The sequence below is a fragment of the Caretta caretta genome, chromosome 13 (genome assembly GCF_965140235.1).
Source record: "Caretta caretta isolate rCarCar2 chromosome 13, rCarCar1.hap1, whole genome shotgun sequence".
NCBI lineage: Eukaryota > Metazoa > Chordata > Testudines > Cheloniidae > Caretta > Caretta caretta.
Genome location: NC_134218.1, coordinates 6,575,697 through 6,593,681, shown reverse-complemented (window position 1 = coordinate 6,593,681; position 17,985 = coordinate 6,575,697). Strand labels below are relative to the sequence as shown.

Genomic DNA, 17,985 nt, shown 5'->3' with positions numbered 1-17,985 from the left:
TAGTACTGAAGTAGTGCAGCTCCATAGCTTAACAAATTTATTTGCAGGTGGCCTGCAAAGGAAAAAAATCTGTCTGTGTCCCTTCCCTTCCTTGTTTCTTTACAATGTGTATAAAGAAGGCCTGAAAAGTATGCCAAAGATTTTTTCTGTTTGTTTGTTTTTACATTAGAAATTCAAATCTTGTCTTCATGTTTTTATTGAAAGTTTCTGCATGATTGGGTAACTAATCGTATTATATCACAAGTATCAAGGAACTGCAAGCTGAACAATAGATAGAGAAAGAAAGTTTAATGAGAATGGTTAAACTGTCACCTTTTTTCTTGGTAGCTCCTTATTAAATTCCTGACCAAAAAAACCATGAGGAAAAAATCTTCATTATAGATTCCACACCCTATTACATTAACTAAGGGTTGAGAAAACTACTGATTGAGTTTCCTGAACTTGATGGAGATCTCTAGAAAAAAAACAGGCAAAACAAGGCTTTATATTCCTGGTATTTATAAGGCCCAAAAAAACCAACTAGAAATTGTTTTAAGCTTTCTTATAAACAAGGAAAAAATCAATAATGTATCTGCATCTGCTTCTTATGAGCCCCTTAATTTTTTTTTGTTTTGTTTTGTTTGAATGCACTGGCCCTTGGCTCCCTTTTCACCTTCTTCCAGGCTTATACCTAAGTTTCACTCTGCCCTTTGCCCTTTCCCCCAGATGTTAACTTTCACAAAACGCAAACTATTCTTGCCGTGTCCTGTACTTATTCGGGCTCTACCAACATTTTGTCTTCTCTTGCTATCATTGTGAAAATGTTTGTATTTAGAGAGAAACAAAAGCATTGTGAAGTTTTCTCCACTAGAATAACCCATGTTCAGGATTGTTCGTGTTACCGTCATTATCATCAGGGTTTGTACTATGGGAATGCACAAGAGAACAAGGGAAAGTCATTGCAGTATTTTTTACAGTTCAGTGGAACTTTGCCACAAACAAATCTGTCTCAATTTGTGGGCATCTCTTATGGTTACAAAACAGGGTGTGCTACAGAATATATTGACTTTGTTTCACTATTACATGTTAAATTAAGCTTAGTCACTTCCTCCTCCTCCCCCCCCCCCTTTTTTTTTTAAAGGGATGGAGCAGTTTTACAACTGGAGCCAGCAAGTTTGCCTCAGCAGCTAAAGAGGGTGTAAGTAACCAAGAAAATTTTTCAGTCTTATTGTTGCAGTGGTCTAAGTATTCTGTTAGCTCTATTTGGCCTCTTGACAGGGATTTATCTTGAAATAAATAATAAATGCTCCATATTGTAAGTTGAACCGCTGACTTCTGTGTCCCCCTCCTTCCTATATGTATTATTTTAAAAAATGGAAATGTTTATGTACTAAGTATAAGCAAAGCTGAGCATGGTCTTTGGTACAAGTTTTCATAGGCAGATTTATGTGCATAGTGCGTAAGAAGCTATGCAGGTTTTTTTAGTTCAGTTTCTAAAAACTACACTTGGGACTCTAGATCTAAATTTACAATGAAAAGTGAACATTATGGAGGCATAATCATGTTCACAGGTGTGCTTATGTTCCATTCCTTTCCCTTTTGAGCTCTAGCATACCTTTTTCCAGATGTTGGCATGCTGTTCTTTTGACCAGAATCTATAAAGCTATATTCTACTGTGACTTTTGTTTTGCAGTGACGGGCTTGTGTTTTGTTGTTCTTTCAGAATTATGGTGATGAGCAGTATACTTTATATATATATCTTAGTATTGCAGTATTACATTCTGAAATTAAAGCAGATAGAATGAAGTAGAACAAAGAAGAGGTTTTTAGAGTTTGAGGACTGACAGACGAGTGGTTGAGAGCTAAAAATATCTTAAGGCATTTGTTCTATCCTTGGGAGTCTCTGCCTTCTTTGGTGTGCATAATTTTTCACTAATGGTAATGATTAAATCATGAGCTGTGATCCCTTTGACTTTGCACTCAACAGCCTGAATCAAAGTGTAGGGGTCCTTGTTGTCCCACACCATATCAAATATCAACCATGTGACCACCACCTTATAAACATGTTCCAGCCGTGTCTCCCCTTTTCCCACCACTACAAGATCAAAGGGCCTAAAACTTGTCCTCATTCTCTCACCACCATCTCATGGGATCTCCGTCTTTCAGCAGAGTTTTTCAGCTTTCAGCCATACTAAGTTGGCCATTGAAGGGGAAATAGCTGCCGGAGGTAGGTGCCTGACTAGGAGCCTCTAGAATCAAGCTACCAAAGCCTTATACATCCAAACTTTCAGTCATCCCACCACAGAATTAAATGTAATTTACCATCTAGTGCCAGCAACTCTTGACAAACCACGCCACACCTCAGTTTGTGCTCTTCTCATCTGCTGTAGGCCTCTCCTATGGATTCATGAGAATTTCATATTTTGGACATTGGTCCTACTTCCTGTATTTTCCACTTATTTATTTTTGGATATGCATACACAGCTTTGGTAGGCATTTCTGTAAATAATTGGAGCACTGCGCATAGATATCAAGAGAAGAATAATATTTATTTACCATTTTTTTAAAGGAGTTTTGTTTTCTGGGGCAAGGGTGTGGATTAGTGCTGAGTCAAGCCAAGTTAGTGTTTTCTGCAGAAATTTCACACTGAGCTATACATTGTTGATTTGGTCGGTTGCTTTGTGTTTCAGTTTTTTAGTTCAGTAGACTTACTCTGATCTATAAAGTCAGACTGATTTACTCAGAAAGCACATCAGGGAAAGATGGCGGTGAGGTATCTAGAATTCTGAGTTGTGAGAGGGAGTTTCTGGCAAAACTAGGCTACAGTGTTTCCCCTGTCTTTATGCCCCCTTTTGGCAAATCATTTTATAGCTATGTCTTGGGGATTATATAAGTATTATAGACTTACAATTAGAGCTAGTCAATATTTCAATATTTAAAAAATAAATGAGGGGAGAAACTTTTGTGAAAATGTTTTTTTTAAAAAATCCCAGTTTTTGTTCACTTCTGTATACAGTTGATACATTCAAAGAAGGATGTAAGGATTGTACTTTCTTTACAGCTAAACATGTTCTAAGAAATAGAGCGTGAAATCCTGGGCACCATTGAAGTCAACATCAAAACTCCCATTGGTTTCAGCTGGGACCAGGATTTCACTCACCATGTCTGTCTGTTAGGGGGAAAAAATGAAGTTGATCTAAACAAATGATTTTTTTTCTCTCCATTTTACAGGCTACCAAATTTGGATCTCAAGCAACTCAAAAGGTGATTAAAACTAGTAGCTCTGTGTCATTTACAGTAATCAGGCCTATTAGGAATCCCTACCAATTCTCTTTATACAAGATGTCTTGGATCTGGTCCTTGTGAAACTATGGTGTGTATCCTCAGTGCTGCATATTTGCATCTGTATAACTATATGCTAGGATCTTGTCTCTTAAAAACTACATATTAGGTTTTATTCCCACAGGGATTGTGACATTTTTACAGTACACATAAATAATGGGTGTAATTATTTGCTATTGAAATTAAACAGTTTGAATGAATGAATGGTTTGATGCCATACAATATTGTGGTGGTTGTGTTTTCGAGACACTTAAGGATGGTTTCTCCTTAAAGTATAAGCTTCTCATTTTTGTGTGTGGTCTATAAGTAGGTGTTTTAATAGAATGCATGTGCTCATTCCATTGCATGAATTGAAAATAACAGCACATTGAATAATATTGTTGAGTTAAGATGCTTATGTGTAAACAGACAACAATTACAGATATACAAATATTTCGTTAGTTTACTAGGATTAAAGCAGGGACAGTCAGACCTGAATTGCCCACAGCTCTGACATAAACATGGTCTGTTTTTTGTGGAACATTTTTGAAAATCCTAAGCTGGAAAGCAAAAATCTGGCTTTACTCTTTGAATTACCCAAGGGATATGATTGATTAAGTGCCAAATTCTGAATGTTTTGTTTTGGGTTGGAAGGGCATTATGTATAGTACATGAAAGAGTCTTGCTCTTGAACTGTGATTCGTGTGTGTACAGCATTAGCCTGAGTTTCATGGGATATTGTTCAAAACAGGGTTGGGAAAGGCATGGGAAGGCTTGGTGGTCAGCGGGGAGTGTTACAGGTTCGTACGTCACTATCTCACATTATAGGCTAAAATGTATATGTTTTTGAAGGATTAACAAAGAAAATGTCACTCAGAAGGACTTCAACTTTAACCCTAGCTAAAAGCAATAAGATATTTATCGCTTGGCTTGAATGAGAAAAGTTTAATGTTATACAGGTCTTCCTCTACGTATGATTTCCCATTTTGAAACCTATTCTTTATATACTGTTACATTTAGTGTGGGTGTGCATCTTTATAATATAGAGAACTAAATGTAGAAGATCAGCTCTACTGACAAGCACTTTAGCAGATTGTTCTTCTTCAGCTCCTGAGCCATATTAATGGTAGCTCAAATTTGCTAATTAACAACCTGATCTGTTGCTTTATAGCACACATTTAGAATCTGGCTGACTCTGAACTGTGGTGTCCATGTATTTTGTAATTAAGTTTAGCCAGTGGACATTAAACAGACTTCTGCTCATTATTTCTCTTGTCAGTAGAGCCTGGAATTGGAAAAGAATCATGCTACTTAACTTGCCTGAAAAATGCTTCAATTTTTTTGCTAAAAGCTGCTTCTTCTACCTTCCTTGCTCTCTTTCTCTTGTGCTGTCTGGGTAAAGTTTTGGGGCTACAAGCAGCAGCCAGAGCCGGTAAAGCCCTCACATATATTCACATGCATGGGCGCTTTGTCACTGTTCGTGCTGAATATGTGTGTTTGCTCTTGAGCTGTCGTTTTTCATTTCCTTTTTTTTAAGTCAGTCATTTTTTTAATAGTGTTGTGTGCATCATTCTGTAATGTCTCTTCAAGCCTATTTAAAATAGGTTAAATTAGTTAAAAAGAGCCAGTTCTGCCCTCTGGTATGTTAGAGAACATTCTGTACAGCAAGCCATGCTACCTGCAAATGTTAATGGTGTCAGTTTCTCCTTCTGCATGTGGAATTCAGGAATGATGTATATACCAAATAGCTTTGGAGTGCCATTTGAAGCCAGAATTTAGTAAGAGAGCCCCACAGAAGGAATATAGTGTTTGTTGCTGGATCACACCATAGCTTTGTCAAGCTTGATATCCTGTCTTTCACAGTGGCCAATACCCAGTGTTTCAAAAGAAGACAAAACCATGTCACCCACTGCCCCTTTCTGTACCCATCTGCAAAATTGTGCAGTCCTGTTACTGTACAAAAGGGTCCTCCCTGATATCTGCAGTGATCCATTACTCCCTTAAGCATCATATTTGATATTCTTTGATCAATAACCATAGTTAATTATACCTTTTTATGACCATAAATTGGACAATGTCTGAGTTAATAGGCATAAAATATGCTGATTCTAATTCTGTGGGGATTTTTGTGTTTTGGGTTTTGCAAATACTTGTTTATGAAGAGAATAAATGGCAGCATCTTAGCACATAAGCAGCTCTTCAAGAACTAATCAGTGTAGTGTACTTGTCTCCCAATGGTTGGTTAAAGATTGTTTTATTATGGACAGTGAGAAAAGGAATAATTTTAAGTTATGAAAAACTCCAAGTCACTCTGTCCTTTTAATATTGTCCTACCAAACTCATTTGTGACTTCCTCACTCTTACAGTGTGGATTTGCAATCTGTAAACCTCCTCTCTAAAGTACAACAGCCTTGTGCATCTGTCCTAGATATAATTACAGTTTTCCTCCTAGAATGTCTGCACATCTCAGCAGAGAGAGAAGCTTAAGCCATAAAATAGTGTAATCATCCTTTCACATGGGTATGACTGTGGTGTATTGCCTAGAAACAGGGAAATTATTAATAGATGACATTGCCTGCATCAGAGGAAGGGAGTATTTCATTGTGAAAGAATTAATATTCTTTCCTGATGTAAAGGCCTGTTTCTGCTGGTAATCCCATTAACAAGAACGTGTAAGGGTCCAGTTGCTCAGTTTTTCAAAATATTTACTAAAGCTCATGGCTTAGCAAGAGGCCTGCCTTCTGGGCTGTTGCTGGTTGAAAGGTTGTGCCAGCTCAAGGACAGACCTTTCTTGGGCTGTGGGAACTTTCAGCAGCCTTTATTGCCTTTTATCTGTGTTTTTCTTTTTCTTCTAGCACTTTCTCTGTAGTGTTGCATTGTGTGTGCTTTTAGCTCACTATGTTGCTTATATGAGGCAAAGCTTAAGGCTTTTCTGACCTATGTTCTTTGAGCCTCCTGGAGGCTAGTTTCTTGGCAGTGAATGTTGGCTGTATTTTATGAAGGAAAATATAACTGACTTTACTTTTGTTTTGCTTTTAAATAGGCATCAGAGTTAGGTCAGACTTTAAATGAAAATGTTCTCAAACCTGCACAGGAAAAGGTAACTTTGGAAATGAGTAAATTACGTACAGAGTATTTTTGTGTTACCTAGGAAGTAATTTTGTTTTTTCCTGGCACAAGTAGTTAGTTTATTGCCAGCAAGTTCACTTATTTTACATATCCTGGAACAATAGCAGAGGGAAAATGCCAAATAATTCAATATTAATATTACCAAAAAAATGTTCAAGTGGCAAAATTGTCCTCATTTTGACGGGCTTCATGTCCAAATCAATCCTGAGAGATCCGCATTTTCTCTTGCTTTGTTCTCCTTCCCATGAGCTGCCCTGTTACAACCATCTTCCTTCATGTGATGGAAGAGTGGCTGGAACTCCATTCAGAGCCCCTCATGGCACCTCTTAATTGGCTAGAGAGGTCAGTGATAAGCAAATATTTTGATTAGTAATATTACCTTAGTGAACGTTTAATTTCATAGTAGTTATGCTTCTCTGACTGCTAGTACTGTTCCCTTTCAAATAAGGATCTTGAAGGCATATCAGAACATCCACAGCTACATAAGGGTTAATATAATCTGATCAGTAATGTGGTTTCTAATTGATTGCAGTTTTTAAAAGAAATATGTTCTTGATTTTTTTTTTAGATCCTTGCCTTAATCAGCTAATCTCAAGGATTATATGTATTCATAAAACAGAACATACTCGACCTTTATCCTATTCAGTCATTTTACTAGGAAAAGATTAACTGTTAGTGTCACTTCTGAAATTATTGCTATATTGTTTACTGGAATTTAGAATATAGTTTTAAAGGATCAAAAGCAGGATGGAAAGCCTGTCTCCTCACATGTATAGTTATTTACACTTTAGCTGTAGATACAGGAATGAATGCTATGTGTGCTTTCCAGGTAATCCAGCTGGCAAAAAAAGAAAGCTTAGCAGCCATTCTGACAGGTTTCAGAGTAACAGCCGTGTTAGTCTGTATTCGCAAAAAGAAAAGGAGTACTTGTGGCACCTTATTGGTTAGTCTCTAAGGTCTCTCACCATTCTGAGTGAGTGGTCCTGGCTAATTTTACCTATTTTAATCATAGAGTCTCCATAATAGGTCAAATATTGTCTTCCCTGTTCTTGTGGAACACAGTTTTTCTATCTTTTTCCCAGGTGACGTGCATTTAATATATCCTGTACGTCTACACATTTTGGAGCAATCCTAAAATTTGTATAATTAGCCCTTCATGTATGAGAATGTGGTGATCCACTTATCTATAAATCTTTTCCTAAACATACTTATTTTTACTGTTAATTAAAAACATTAATTTTTGTTTCATGGGGGAACATAGTACCAGCACTGTAGAATATGGATTCATGTCTGATTTGAAAAAATTAAGCCTATCACCCAGGTAAATCAGTCCTCTTGTATCACACACTCATTACATTGTCTTTTTTTTATGTGGAGTTTTCCACTATCTAATGTGATCCTGAATCATTTCCAGAATAGAATCTTATCAAGATTTTTGTTTCGGTTGAGCTGGTATAGATGCAAATAGGGTAATTTATAATACAAAGTATATTGCAGCCAGTACATTTTCTTAGGGTGCTTTTCCTGTAGCTGACTTCCATGTTTTGGAAGGCTACTGTAGTGAAGGATGTTGTGCATTAGGTAAGGTGAATAATGGCAAACTGCCCTTGGGCAATGCTTTGTTAATTTTATTTAGAATAAACTGTCTTCTAGAATTACATAATTGACAGCAGCCAGTGACAGTCTGGCCCATGTGTAACTATATCAGGTCACTTGTAGACTTTTGTATTGGGATGATTGTTTTATACCAGCTGAGAAACTAAATTCCAGTGTGCTCCAAATGACCAGGAGGCAAGGATATGAAGGTTTTTGTAAGGTTTCCACTAAATTTGTGTAAATGGTAAAAACATATCATTCTTATAGTTGCCTTGTTTTCAGTCTCTCCAGAATACCATTTTATGCAGTAAAACATATTCTTTGTAAATGGCCATGCAATATGTTTTTTATCTGTATGGTGTGTGTTTCCCGCCCCCACTCTTCCCCCCAATTCTCAAGTGTCCTGTAATAGTGCCAATCCAAAGCCCAAATAAGTCAATTGAAAGAGTCCCACTAACGGTTAAAAGCTGAGGATTAGCTTGTTAGTAGCAGCAGACTTCATATTTTATTTTCTTAACCTCATTGTCTGTTGAGTCAAATATACTTTAGCTTGGTTTTAACTTTTGTCTCTAGCTGTTACCACAAGCTGTCCTGTTTTAAGCTATAGACACCATTTTGTTTCGTGACTAACTACGGACATTTTGATCCCTCTAGGTGAAAGAGGGAAAAATGCTTGATGAGTTTTCCATGGGGGTATCTCATCTGGCCACCAAGGTACGAAGGGGCCTCCCTACCCATTAGGAGGCCAGATACTAAGCCAGTCTCCATATTCTTTCATGTGCACAGGTCACACAAACACAAGTGATAAGTGTCTTATAAAACAAAATCCATAAGATGTGTGTGTTTGTGCTTTTTGCTATTATCTGTAGCCAATACAAGTAATCTGGGAAAAGGATATTTTAAACACAAGATTGCTTATGCCATTGTCATAATAAAATAGCTTGATACACAGACAAACTGAGTGTAAATAGCTACAGGTACATTAATCAGATCTTAGTAGCATCTGAATAATGCTTACACTGACAGCGAAATGTGGATTTGTAATAGTCAGTGACCCAGATGTTTGACAGTAAATGTGTGCTAAAGAATATGGAGACAGCTTAAATAAAATATGTACACTTATTAACCTTATTAATGTATGTACCTTTTTCCCATTATGCTGACATTGCTTGGTAATATGGTAAGTGCTCCCTACTACTGCTAGTTTCAGAACACTTGCAACATTTTATAACACTCTATTTCAGTAATTTGCACAGCATTGCCTAGTGCTGTTGATGTCCTAACTGTTGACAACAGTTAAAGTTAATATTGGAAGTCACCGTGCCAGGAGTTTTTCCTGCTTGAAAGGATGGGAATGATGGAATGCTTCAACAAAAAAGTGAATTAATGTCTTGTCAGTTTTGCTCAAAGTCTGGCAATTTGCCCCAGCGTACACAGAGCCTGAATTGGTGTATTTGGATTTCAGAATAGTGCTCATTATTGATGCCATTTCATTGGTTGTGCTTATGATCTCAGCCTAACAGAAGGAAAATGTGTTTTGGAATTCCTCCAACAGTAACATTCAAGAAATTAACTTTTGGCCTGTCCACATGAGCACTAAAATGAAATTGTTTTTGGAAACTGTTGGTGAAACCACTTAAGTATATTTACAGTATTGCTGTGCAAATAAAGTCAGACCCTGCAGCAGATCCGGAATTTAGTTAAACATCAATGTCTTTGGATTAACTGTGGATTTACATCAGGGTAATCGAGATCAGAATGTGGCTCCTAGTTTATGGTAATTTGATAAATCACATTCAAAATTACTTAGCATCCAAATACCATTCTAGAACTATATTTGGTTTAAAATTTGCTTAGCATGGACACAAGCCTTGTTAAACAGTATTAAATTTCATAATGGTTTAAAAATTCTAGACAGGGCTTCATAATCTAAGGATATCAAGTTATATCTGTTCCAGTATTTTCTTGCTTGTGAAGATCTTTATGTAGCTCTAGCCATGTGCCTAGTTTCTTATACCTGTTTATTAATGTATGTTACTAAATATCCATCAAGTCCCTCACTTTTATTCTTGCTGATTTACAAAATCTACAGTAAAACAGATTGGTGAGTGTGTGGCTAGCTCCCCAACTAATGACCAGAACGGCTATAGATGCATGCAAAACTGGTGCTTTACCACTTTTCAGGGAGCACACCATTTATGCACAAAAGTTGGCATACCAACTTGGAGTCTGGGGCTAAAAACATGGGGTCTGAGTCTGTTGCCCAGTACTTTATGCTGCCATTCACACTAGTGTAAAGTGGATGGAAAATATTACCATTCTAAACGGTAACGTTTTGCATTTTCACAATGACATCACAAAATCCAGTGCAATGGAGAATCAGGTGCCCCTTCCTGCTCTGAGCAATTCCAACATTTTCATCAGAAATATCTAAAGTAAAAGTCAAAAGCTGTCACTACCAAAAATCAGGTGAATAAAGTAAGTCCTGGTTGCATCCTTTTTGTTGACGTTGTTAATTGCTCACTTGTTAAGCACTGTCCAGTCAATGTTTCTTTCATCGACCTTGCAAAATCATAATGAAAACTTAATAGCCTAGACATAACAATGACTTGCCATGATGATGACAAAAGATATCCTATTTTAATTGCCATACTGGCCTCCTGAGTGGGTGAGTCGAATGTTGTGAGGCTGCTTTAAATACATGCCTTCATATGCACGGGGGTGTGTTCTGTGGTGGTGTGACAGATTTAAGTTACCAATTTGTCTGGGGCGTCGGGTGATCAGGCTGATGCCACAGGATCATTAAAGGAGGAGATGACGTAACACACCAAGTGTCTAAGTTTTAAAGCTTTATTGATAAAATAATAACAGCAGCGAGTGCTGGGAATGCTCGCACGTCACTTAGGGGAAGAAAGAAAGCGTTAATGCCCCAAGCCCTAACCCACTTTCATGCTCACATACGCACTACCCAAGACTGGCCAGGCCTGGGTATAACATCAGAAGAAGAGGCGGGGGGAAGGATGGACGAGAGTGCTGTCCTGGGCCCAGGCCGTTCAAGTCTGCTGTTGCTCTCCAAGTTGCTCCAGCTCTCGAGGGTTTTAAGTCCTGGGCTCCTTGGGGGTATTCCTCTCAGGGACCTCGGCTTCTGGTGTTCTTTGTGCCAGTCCAAACCAGCTTGCTGTGGCCTTCTCGGTTTCCCAAAACATCCTGGCTCCAGAGACCTTTTTTTTTCCCTTCTGTTGGCCTTCGCTGTCGCGGTCTCATTTGCTCTCACTGTTCTCGCTGCTATCTCTGCAGCTCTGCTCAACTTAGTTCTCCTCTTCTCATGGCTGGGCAGCTGCCGATTTCTTGTCGAGCCCATGACCTTGGGCTGGGGCCAGTATCTTATCTTCGCACGGAGCTAGCTGAAGTGTTGAGTTAACCCGTTCTCTGCTCTTCTTCTTTCTCCCCCCGGCCTCTCGTATTCTGCAGAGGAAACATCCACTCTCCACTCACACACCTTTGACCCTCCCCAAAATGATTTGCGATGCTTGCAACAGCGTTAGCCATATACTGTGCTGTTCTGCCTTCCCGGGGGACTCCCTGTGGGGAGGGGGCATTGGGTTTTGACAGTGGTGCATTGTGGATTTTGGGTAGCAGTCTTTATTAGAACAAATGGGTGAGCTCAGTCCAAGTACGAGGTAATTCATTAAGTGTGAAATAACTTGGTTCTTTTTTTCCAGGTTCAGGGGGTAGGCAGTAAGGGATGGCGGGACGTCACCACTTTCTTTTCCAGCAAATCAGATGATCTTTCTGAAAGGTACTATCTTTTTGTTTGTTTTTCTTCTCTCTAAAATACATGGACTCATAAAGTATGTCAAGATATAGCCTGTGTTTTCCCTATAATTTAAAAGTAGCAGGGAAAACTTTTCCTCAGCAATACTAGTGTCTTTAATTTTAGAAGGAAGAAACATTTTTCTTTCTTCAAATTTTCACTGGTTTTCAAAAGTAATATATATGTACTATAGAGGCACACAAATAACATTTAATATAATAAACAGGTAATATGGGGCACACAAATACAATTTAATTTAATTTAGCTGGCCATCAGCTCTGGGTCTTGCATTGAGAACAAAATAACTCTGAATGTAACTTTTTTTTAATTCATACCAATTCACATGGAATACATCATCTTTTTTATATTTTCAGGGTGCTTACCCAAACCAGCTAAATCTGGAAATTAAAACCCAAGGCAGACTCCATTCTAAATATATTCAAGTTCTTCTGCCTTGCTCATCTTTGTCATCTCCAAGTTGCTTTGAGCAAAGGATACTGGCACTACTGTTTTGTCTGTTCTTGTTGGTTAGTGTCTCAGCTGTAAAATTAAATGCAGAAATACCATTTTTTCCCTGCAGAAATACCTAATTTTTAAGAAAAAAGAAAAGGAGGACTTGTGGCACCTTAGAGACTAACCAATTTATTTGAGCATGAGCTTTCGTGAGCTACAGCTCACTTCTCATGCTCAAATAAATTGGTTAGTCTCTAAGGTGCCACAAGTACTCCTTTTCTTTTTGCGAATACAGACTAACACAGCTGTTACTCTGAAACCTGATTTTTAAGGTGATGACAGACAAGCTTAGTAGGAGCTGGAGGTGAAGGTTTACGCTTAAGCAGATTTATTAATTCAGTAATGTGAGATGAGTGGTACAAAAGCTGATATTTTCCCCCATCTGTTCTTTTTTGCTTTAAAGACCACCTGAGGGAGACAGCTATCAGAACAGTGGAGGAGAGGGCTACCAGAACAATGCTGTAGATCAAAGCTTCTGGGAAACATTTGGCAACTCGGACCCACCCAAGGCTCATAAATCCCCAAGCAGTGACAGTTGGACCTACGTGGATAATTCCACAGAGAAGAAGAGCTCTGATAGCTGGGACGTCTGGGGTTCGGGGACGGTCTCCAACAACAAGAACAGTAACAGCGATAGCTGGGAAAACTGGGAGACCAACTGGGAAAATGCAGGAGGGGAGAGCAAGACCAAAAAATCCCCCAAGAAAATGACAAAAGTGTCTTCAGCAGCTGATGATGGGTGGGATAACCAGAACTGGTAGGACTCTGTAACCCTGCTTCGCATGGCGAAGGAAGGAGTCCATGCTGTCTGATGAAAAAAGTTTCACACACAACTGGATTAACATGGTTGTCCTTATTGACCTGTTACCTTTTGCTTCCCCTTCATTCTCCTTTCTTTTGTTCCAGTTTAGAAAAACAAAGTGTCTCAGTCTCATCATGACCATATGAAGATATGGCTGTCCCGCTGTAAAGGATAGTAATAGATATATTCTCCTCACCATAGCGCTATTGGAGCCGGGTATGCTAAGCTCTTAACATGAGAATTCAGAGGAACAAATCAGTGCAAGCATGTTTTCATGGCACAATACTGCATGAGTAGTTTCTTAAGATTGCCCCTCCAGTATTCCTAACTTCTAATGAAGTTCTAGAGAACATGTGGGGTGGGGTGATGCCGGGAAAGGCGGGGATATATCTTCAACAGATAGCCAGCAATTGAACGAGTGAACTGCAGTTGAATAAGTACCAGTTTAAATGCCTCTCTCTACTGCTGGGACTGCATTAAATCTGGCAGTTAAAAATGGCCATTAAGACCCTTTTTATTGAAGCTGTATTTTTAAACTTTGCAAGGTTTGAGAACTTTTTTTAAACCTTTTTTTTCCTTATAGAGAGAATTCCTAGATGAGCAAAAAACTAGAGCTAGATAATTGTTAGTATGTAACTCACCGTTTTGTCAGCCTGACCATATAGGAGTGTTCAGAATGGCACCACTTCTTCTTCTTGCCCTTTGATTTAGGGATGTACACAGTGCAGATTTTCTGCAGGTGTATCATGCGGAGTTGTGGTATTTTTCCCTTTAACCATTAAGAAGTGTCTTCCTCTCTTTAGCTTTCTTCCTTCCAGATTCCTAATTTCATCTGCTATGTTTTTGTTAAAATGAAAGTTTTCTCCTCTTCTGCTTGAGCTTTTATCAGCATGTGTTAACCACAACAGCAATGAAACTTTGGAAAAATCCAGCAACAGCAAGATAAAATGGGAGAAGAGAGTGAAAACAAAACATTGTTAAAGATAGAGACAAGCTAATTTTGAGATGAATAGAACTCTGGGTTTAACAGTGAAACTTAAATTCGGCAGATTGATTAAGCTAATCTTCTCTTTAGTTTGTCAAATAGAAACAATTCTATAATTGTTTAAACCACCTTTTCCTCCACAATTTCCCCAATACCTTTATATATAAAAAAAAAAAAAAAAATTTCAGAGGCTCTAGTCAGGTCTGAACTTTGATTTTTTTTTACCTTCTCTTCACGATTTATAAACCCATAATCTTTGAATATGGAAAACTAAAATAGAGGAATTCAGATGTTTCCTTTAACGAAGGTGTCTTATGTTAAGTATCTGTCTGCTGTGGGTGGGGTGTAGCTCTATTTTTTTTATTGTTACTGGGATATAATGTTGTAAATATACAATATAAGTGACTACTGTAGTTAGAAGTCACTTGAAAACTTCAAATCATGGTGCCATTGGATAATACTTCAGACACCAGTGTGGAATTCTGTATCGTAGACGTTATTTGTGAACCTTCAGAGAGTAAGAATATCTTTGTATTGACAAGCTGACCAAATGATAGCTGATGCTGATCATTTGATAAGTTTTCTGTCTCAGCTATTGCTCAGTTTCTGTCATTCACCATGGAGAAGGTTCAAATTTAACCAGTGGATATTGGCCATAAATGAACTGTCTTCAGCAGCCAGAAAAAAAAAAATCATGAATTACCCAAAAGTATTAATGGTTTCTCCATTTATAGTCTAAGTAGTAACATCTGTATTGATATTATGGAGAAATTTTGATCTTGCAGGATTATTTCTTGTATTTCCATCACTATTGTCTTTCTAATTATCAACTGAATATTTTTCTGATCTTACATGCTGCTTCCCCATCCTTTATCTCAATGGTTTTCTCTTGATTTAGTGCCCCTTCAGTAACCTTTTAGTGATATGTTGAGACCCACACCTAACCTGAGTACTTTATGCAGTGCTAGTAATTATCCGGAGTTTGCTTGTGCCAGACTAATTCAAGGCTTTGTGTGTCACACTAAGGAATCCTAGTTGCCGAATGACCCTTTTTAAAATGGCAGCAGCACAGCAAGATCTAAGACTCCAATGCTTCTTGTGGTAGTAGCGCCATTTTCAAGAATATTTACAGCCAGAATCCATACGAGTGGTTTTACTGGAATTTCTGCTCTTCTGTTTCAGAGATATTGTTGTCATGGCTTGACTGCATGTTAAACATGTAACGATTCTTGTATTTTATGCTTACGCTTCTGTTACTTGTTCTTCCTTTCACTTGTCAACTGCCCAGTTTGAAACAAATGCATGTACTTCGCAGGCCATGCTGTGTAATTTGTATGTGAAGTGGTATTGCCCAGACTTTGACTAGCAATTATCTTTTGTGAAGTGTTGCAGTAGAAGTGACAGCAAAATGCACCTGATTAGCTGGGTTGCCTGACTTCTGAAGTTTTGTCTAATGTGATGTGAAGCTGATTCAGCTTCCTGTATACTATTTTATTACTGTCTTTTTTCACCAGCCTCCTGAAATAGGTTGAGCGATCTATGTAAAAATTATTTGTGCATATACTATTGTCCCTGTTCTCCCCACTTTTGTGGTTTGCCTAATAGGGAATTGTTTACATCACACTTGCAGCTAAGATTGGCTCAACATAGTTTTTTAGGCCTCTACTCGAACGTAGTGAAAATCAGTGCCCTGACTGGGTACAACTGTGTGACAGGGGTATTCTTCCAATCCAGGAGAAAGTGAAGGAATAGCTTCCTCCTTTGCACTGTTGTGGGGAGTCCTAAGATACCCTTACACTTCCAGAGAGGTACTGCAAGGTGGTTAAAAAGTAACATTGTGGTGAAAGATACAGATGGATCAGTAAAACTTTGGGCCTGTTGCTCAATCCAAGTGCATGCAGTTCCCATTCATTTTAGCACTCCTGAATCAAAAATGATTTTGATCGGAATCCAAACGGTCTAGCATGTCTTTGAGGAGAGCTGAGAGGAGGGTGAAACTAGGGCATTTCCTTTGGCCAATTTTTGTTCTCCTTGGTTTTAGTTTATTAGCTACTAGTTGGATAGGAAGCCACTGCCATTTGAAAGCCGTTCAGTTGTGGGAGGGCGGTGTCAAAGCCCAGTTCTTAGTGGGAATATTTTCTTATCCTCAAAGGCACCCTCGCAGCTGGCACTGCTATGTTCTTGACCTACCAATAACCGAATGGTGGAGCCTCAGCTGCATAGATATGGCCCAGCACGGAGTTTGAGACAGATTCTCAGGGTATGCAAGCCTGTAGTGCCACAGTATGCCGTGCCTGTGTTGTGGATAAACGGGACTTTTGTTTTCAGAACTCTGTCTTGCACCTTTCACTAGCATGAAAAAAAAAATTGTTTAAAAAAAACAATGAAGGGGAGATGGATGCTAGGGAAACGGTGACTGGAGAAGTTTTCTATTGGATACTGCATCACCAAGGTTAGCCTTCCCAGTGTTTCAATCTCCATTTCATTTAAACTGGTGGATCTCATCAATGGCAGATTTCAGCACAGAACTTCTAGGGCGTTCAAACTCGGTGCTATTTGCGAAGGAGCAAAACATCTTAGTTCTTGAGTGTTCCCAAACCAGAAACTGGATCTTCTGTTTCTAGCATTTAGAATTTTGAAATGTTGCTTTCATTTTGTCTTGAAGCCTGTCACTAGTGAGTAAATTTCAAGAAATCTTTGGCCAACTCTCCTTAATTCTTGATCTGTATGATAATGCTGCTGCTTTTTTCCCCACTCCAAACATTGTAACATTCCGCAGGTAGATAATGTATTTCAGTGTAATAATCTGTGCAATAATTTAATAAGTGTGAATGAAACCTCCTTTGTATTCTAATCCAGGAAATAAGATTTAAAGATGCAGTGCCCCTTCTTGAGGTCACAATAGCAATCAACGAAAGTATGTCAGTATCCCTATTGCCTTTGTAAGTGATCTAATTTTAAAATCCCGGCCCAAGGAGGATTTGTGCAATCTAGAGCTGAAATAAAAGTAAAGAAGTGGAATCTAATGCTCATTACTAGTGTTGGATTGTAATGACCTAGAATGACCTCTTCTAGAGCCATTTTTGTGCCAGCAGAAATTTGGTAAATGAGGAGGGTACTGTATCTTTAATTTTCCTTATGTGTTATGTGAAGTTCACGGGAATGGCAATTTCAGTGAACAATATTCCTTGTTCTATGGAGTGGTACTGGACTTGAACTGCAGTGTTCTCTTTTAAAAGAGCATTACAATAAAGCAAAGAGAAATGGAATAGAGCGGTGTCAATCTCCTGAAGGGACTACACAATTTTAGAAGCCTAGGAAATACCATCCCCTCTGTGTGGGCCTCTTTTTGTCTTCAATACAGTGAAACCTGATTTAAATGATCACTTTAGGGATAATACAAAATAGGTTGTTTAGTGCAGGTGGTCTCGCTAACAAAAGTGAAGCGGATTGTTACTCAAATAAATGGATACTGTGGGGTAATCCAAAGATAGATAGTATCCTAATATTTTGACTGCGGTGTCACTGTGAAAATGGGCTGGTGCGAAAGAACATCATAGTGGCATACCTCATCCCTGACATGGAACCCTCGGGCAGCTAAGTGGTGTCATTCATGTGTGTGTAGTTGGGATCACACACATTCTTGTCTGGAGGTTAGTGACTGTGATGTGAGCTCCCCTGGGCCGTGGCTGGGTTTAAAGGTGATGGTGAAGGAGGGAGGAAGTTGGTGGGAGTGCCAAGGGGGAGGGGAGCAGCTAGCACATAAAGATTCATGTTGAACTGTAAATTTGATGAAAGACCAACGCTAAATCCGGCTTTTTAAAGTTTTATTTGTTTTAAGAACAG

The 17,985-nt window shown here is 38.6% G+C and overlaps 1 protein-coding gene across 14 annotated transcripts in view; it reads left to right on the top strand.

The window, feature by feature from the left end:
* Nucleotides 1-17,408, top strand: part of ARFGAP1 (ARF GTPase activating protein 1) — a 33,129-nt gene extending 15,721 nt beyond the window's left edge. For 6 of the 14 annotated variants that reach the window (XM_048820798.2, XM_075118696.1, XM_048820797.2 and 3 more), the window contains 7 exons: nt 1,121-1,177; nt 3,211-3,243; nt 4,703-4,732; nt 6,344-6,400; nt 8,680-8,739; nt 11,748-11,824; nt 12,756-17,408. In XM_048820798.2, coding sequence (XP_048676755.1) covers nt 1,121-1,177; nt 3,211-3,243; nt 4,703-4,732; nt 6,344-6,400; nt 8,680-8,739; nt 11,748-11,824; nt 12,756-13,113 — 672 coding nt within the window. In that variant the 3' untranslated portion in view covers nt 13,114-17,408. The remainder of the gene's footprint in view (nt 1-1,120; nt 1,178-3,210; nt 3,244-4,702; nt 4,733-6,343; nt 6,401-8,679; nt 8,740-11,747; nt 11,825-12,755) is intronic. The other 8 variants (XM_075118693.1, XM_048820796.2, XM_048820801.2 and 5 more) reach the window with 8 other exon arrangements.
* Nucleotides 17,409-17,985: the final 577 nt, after the last annotated feature.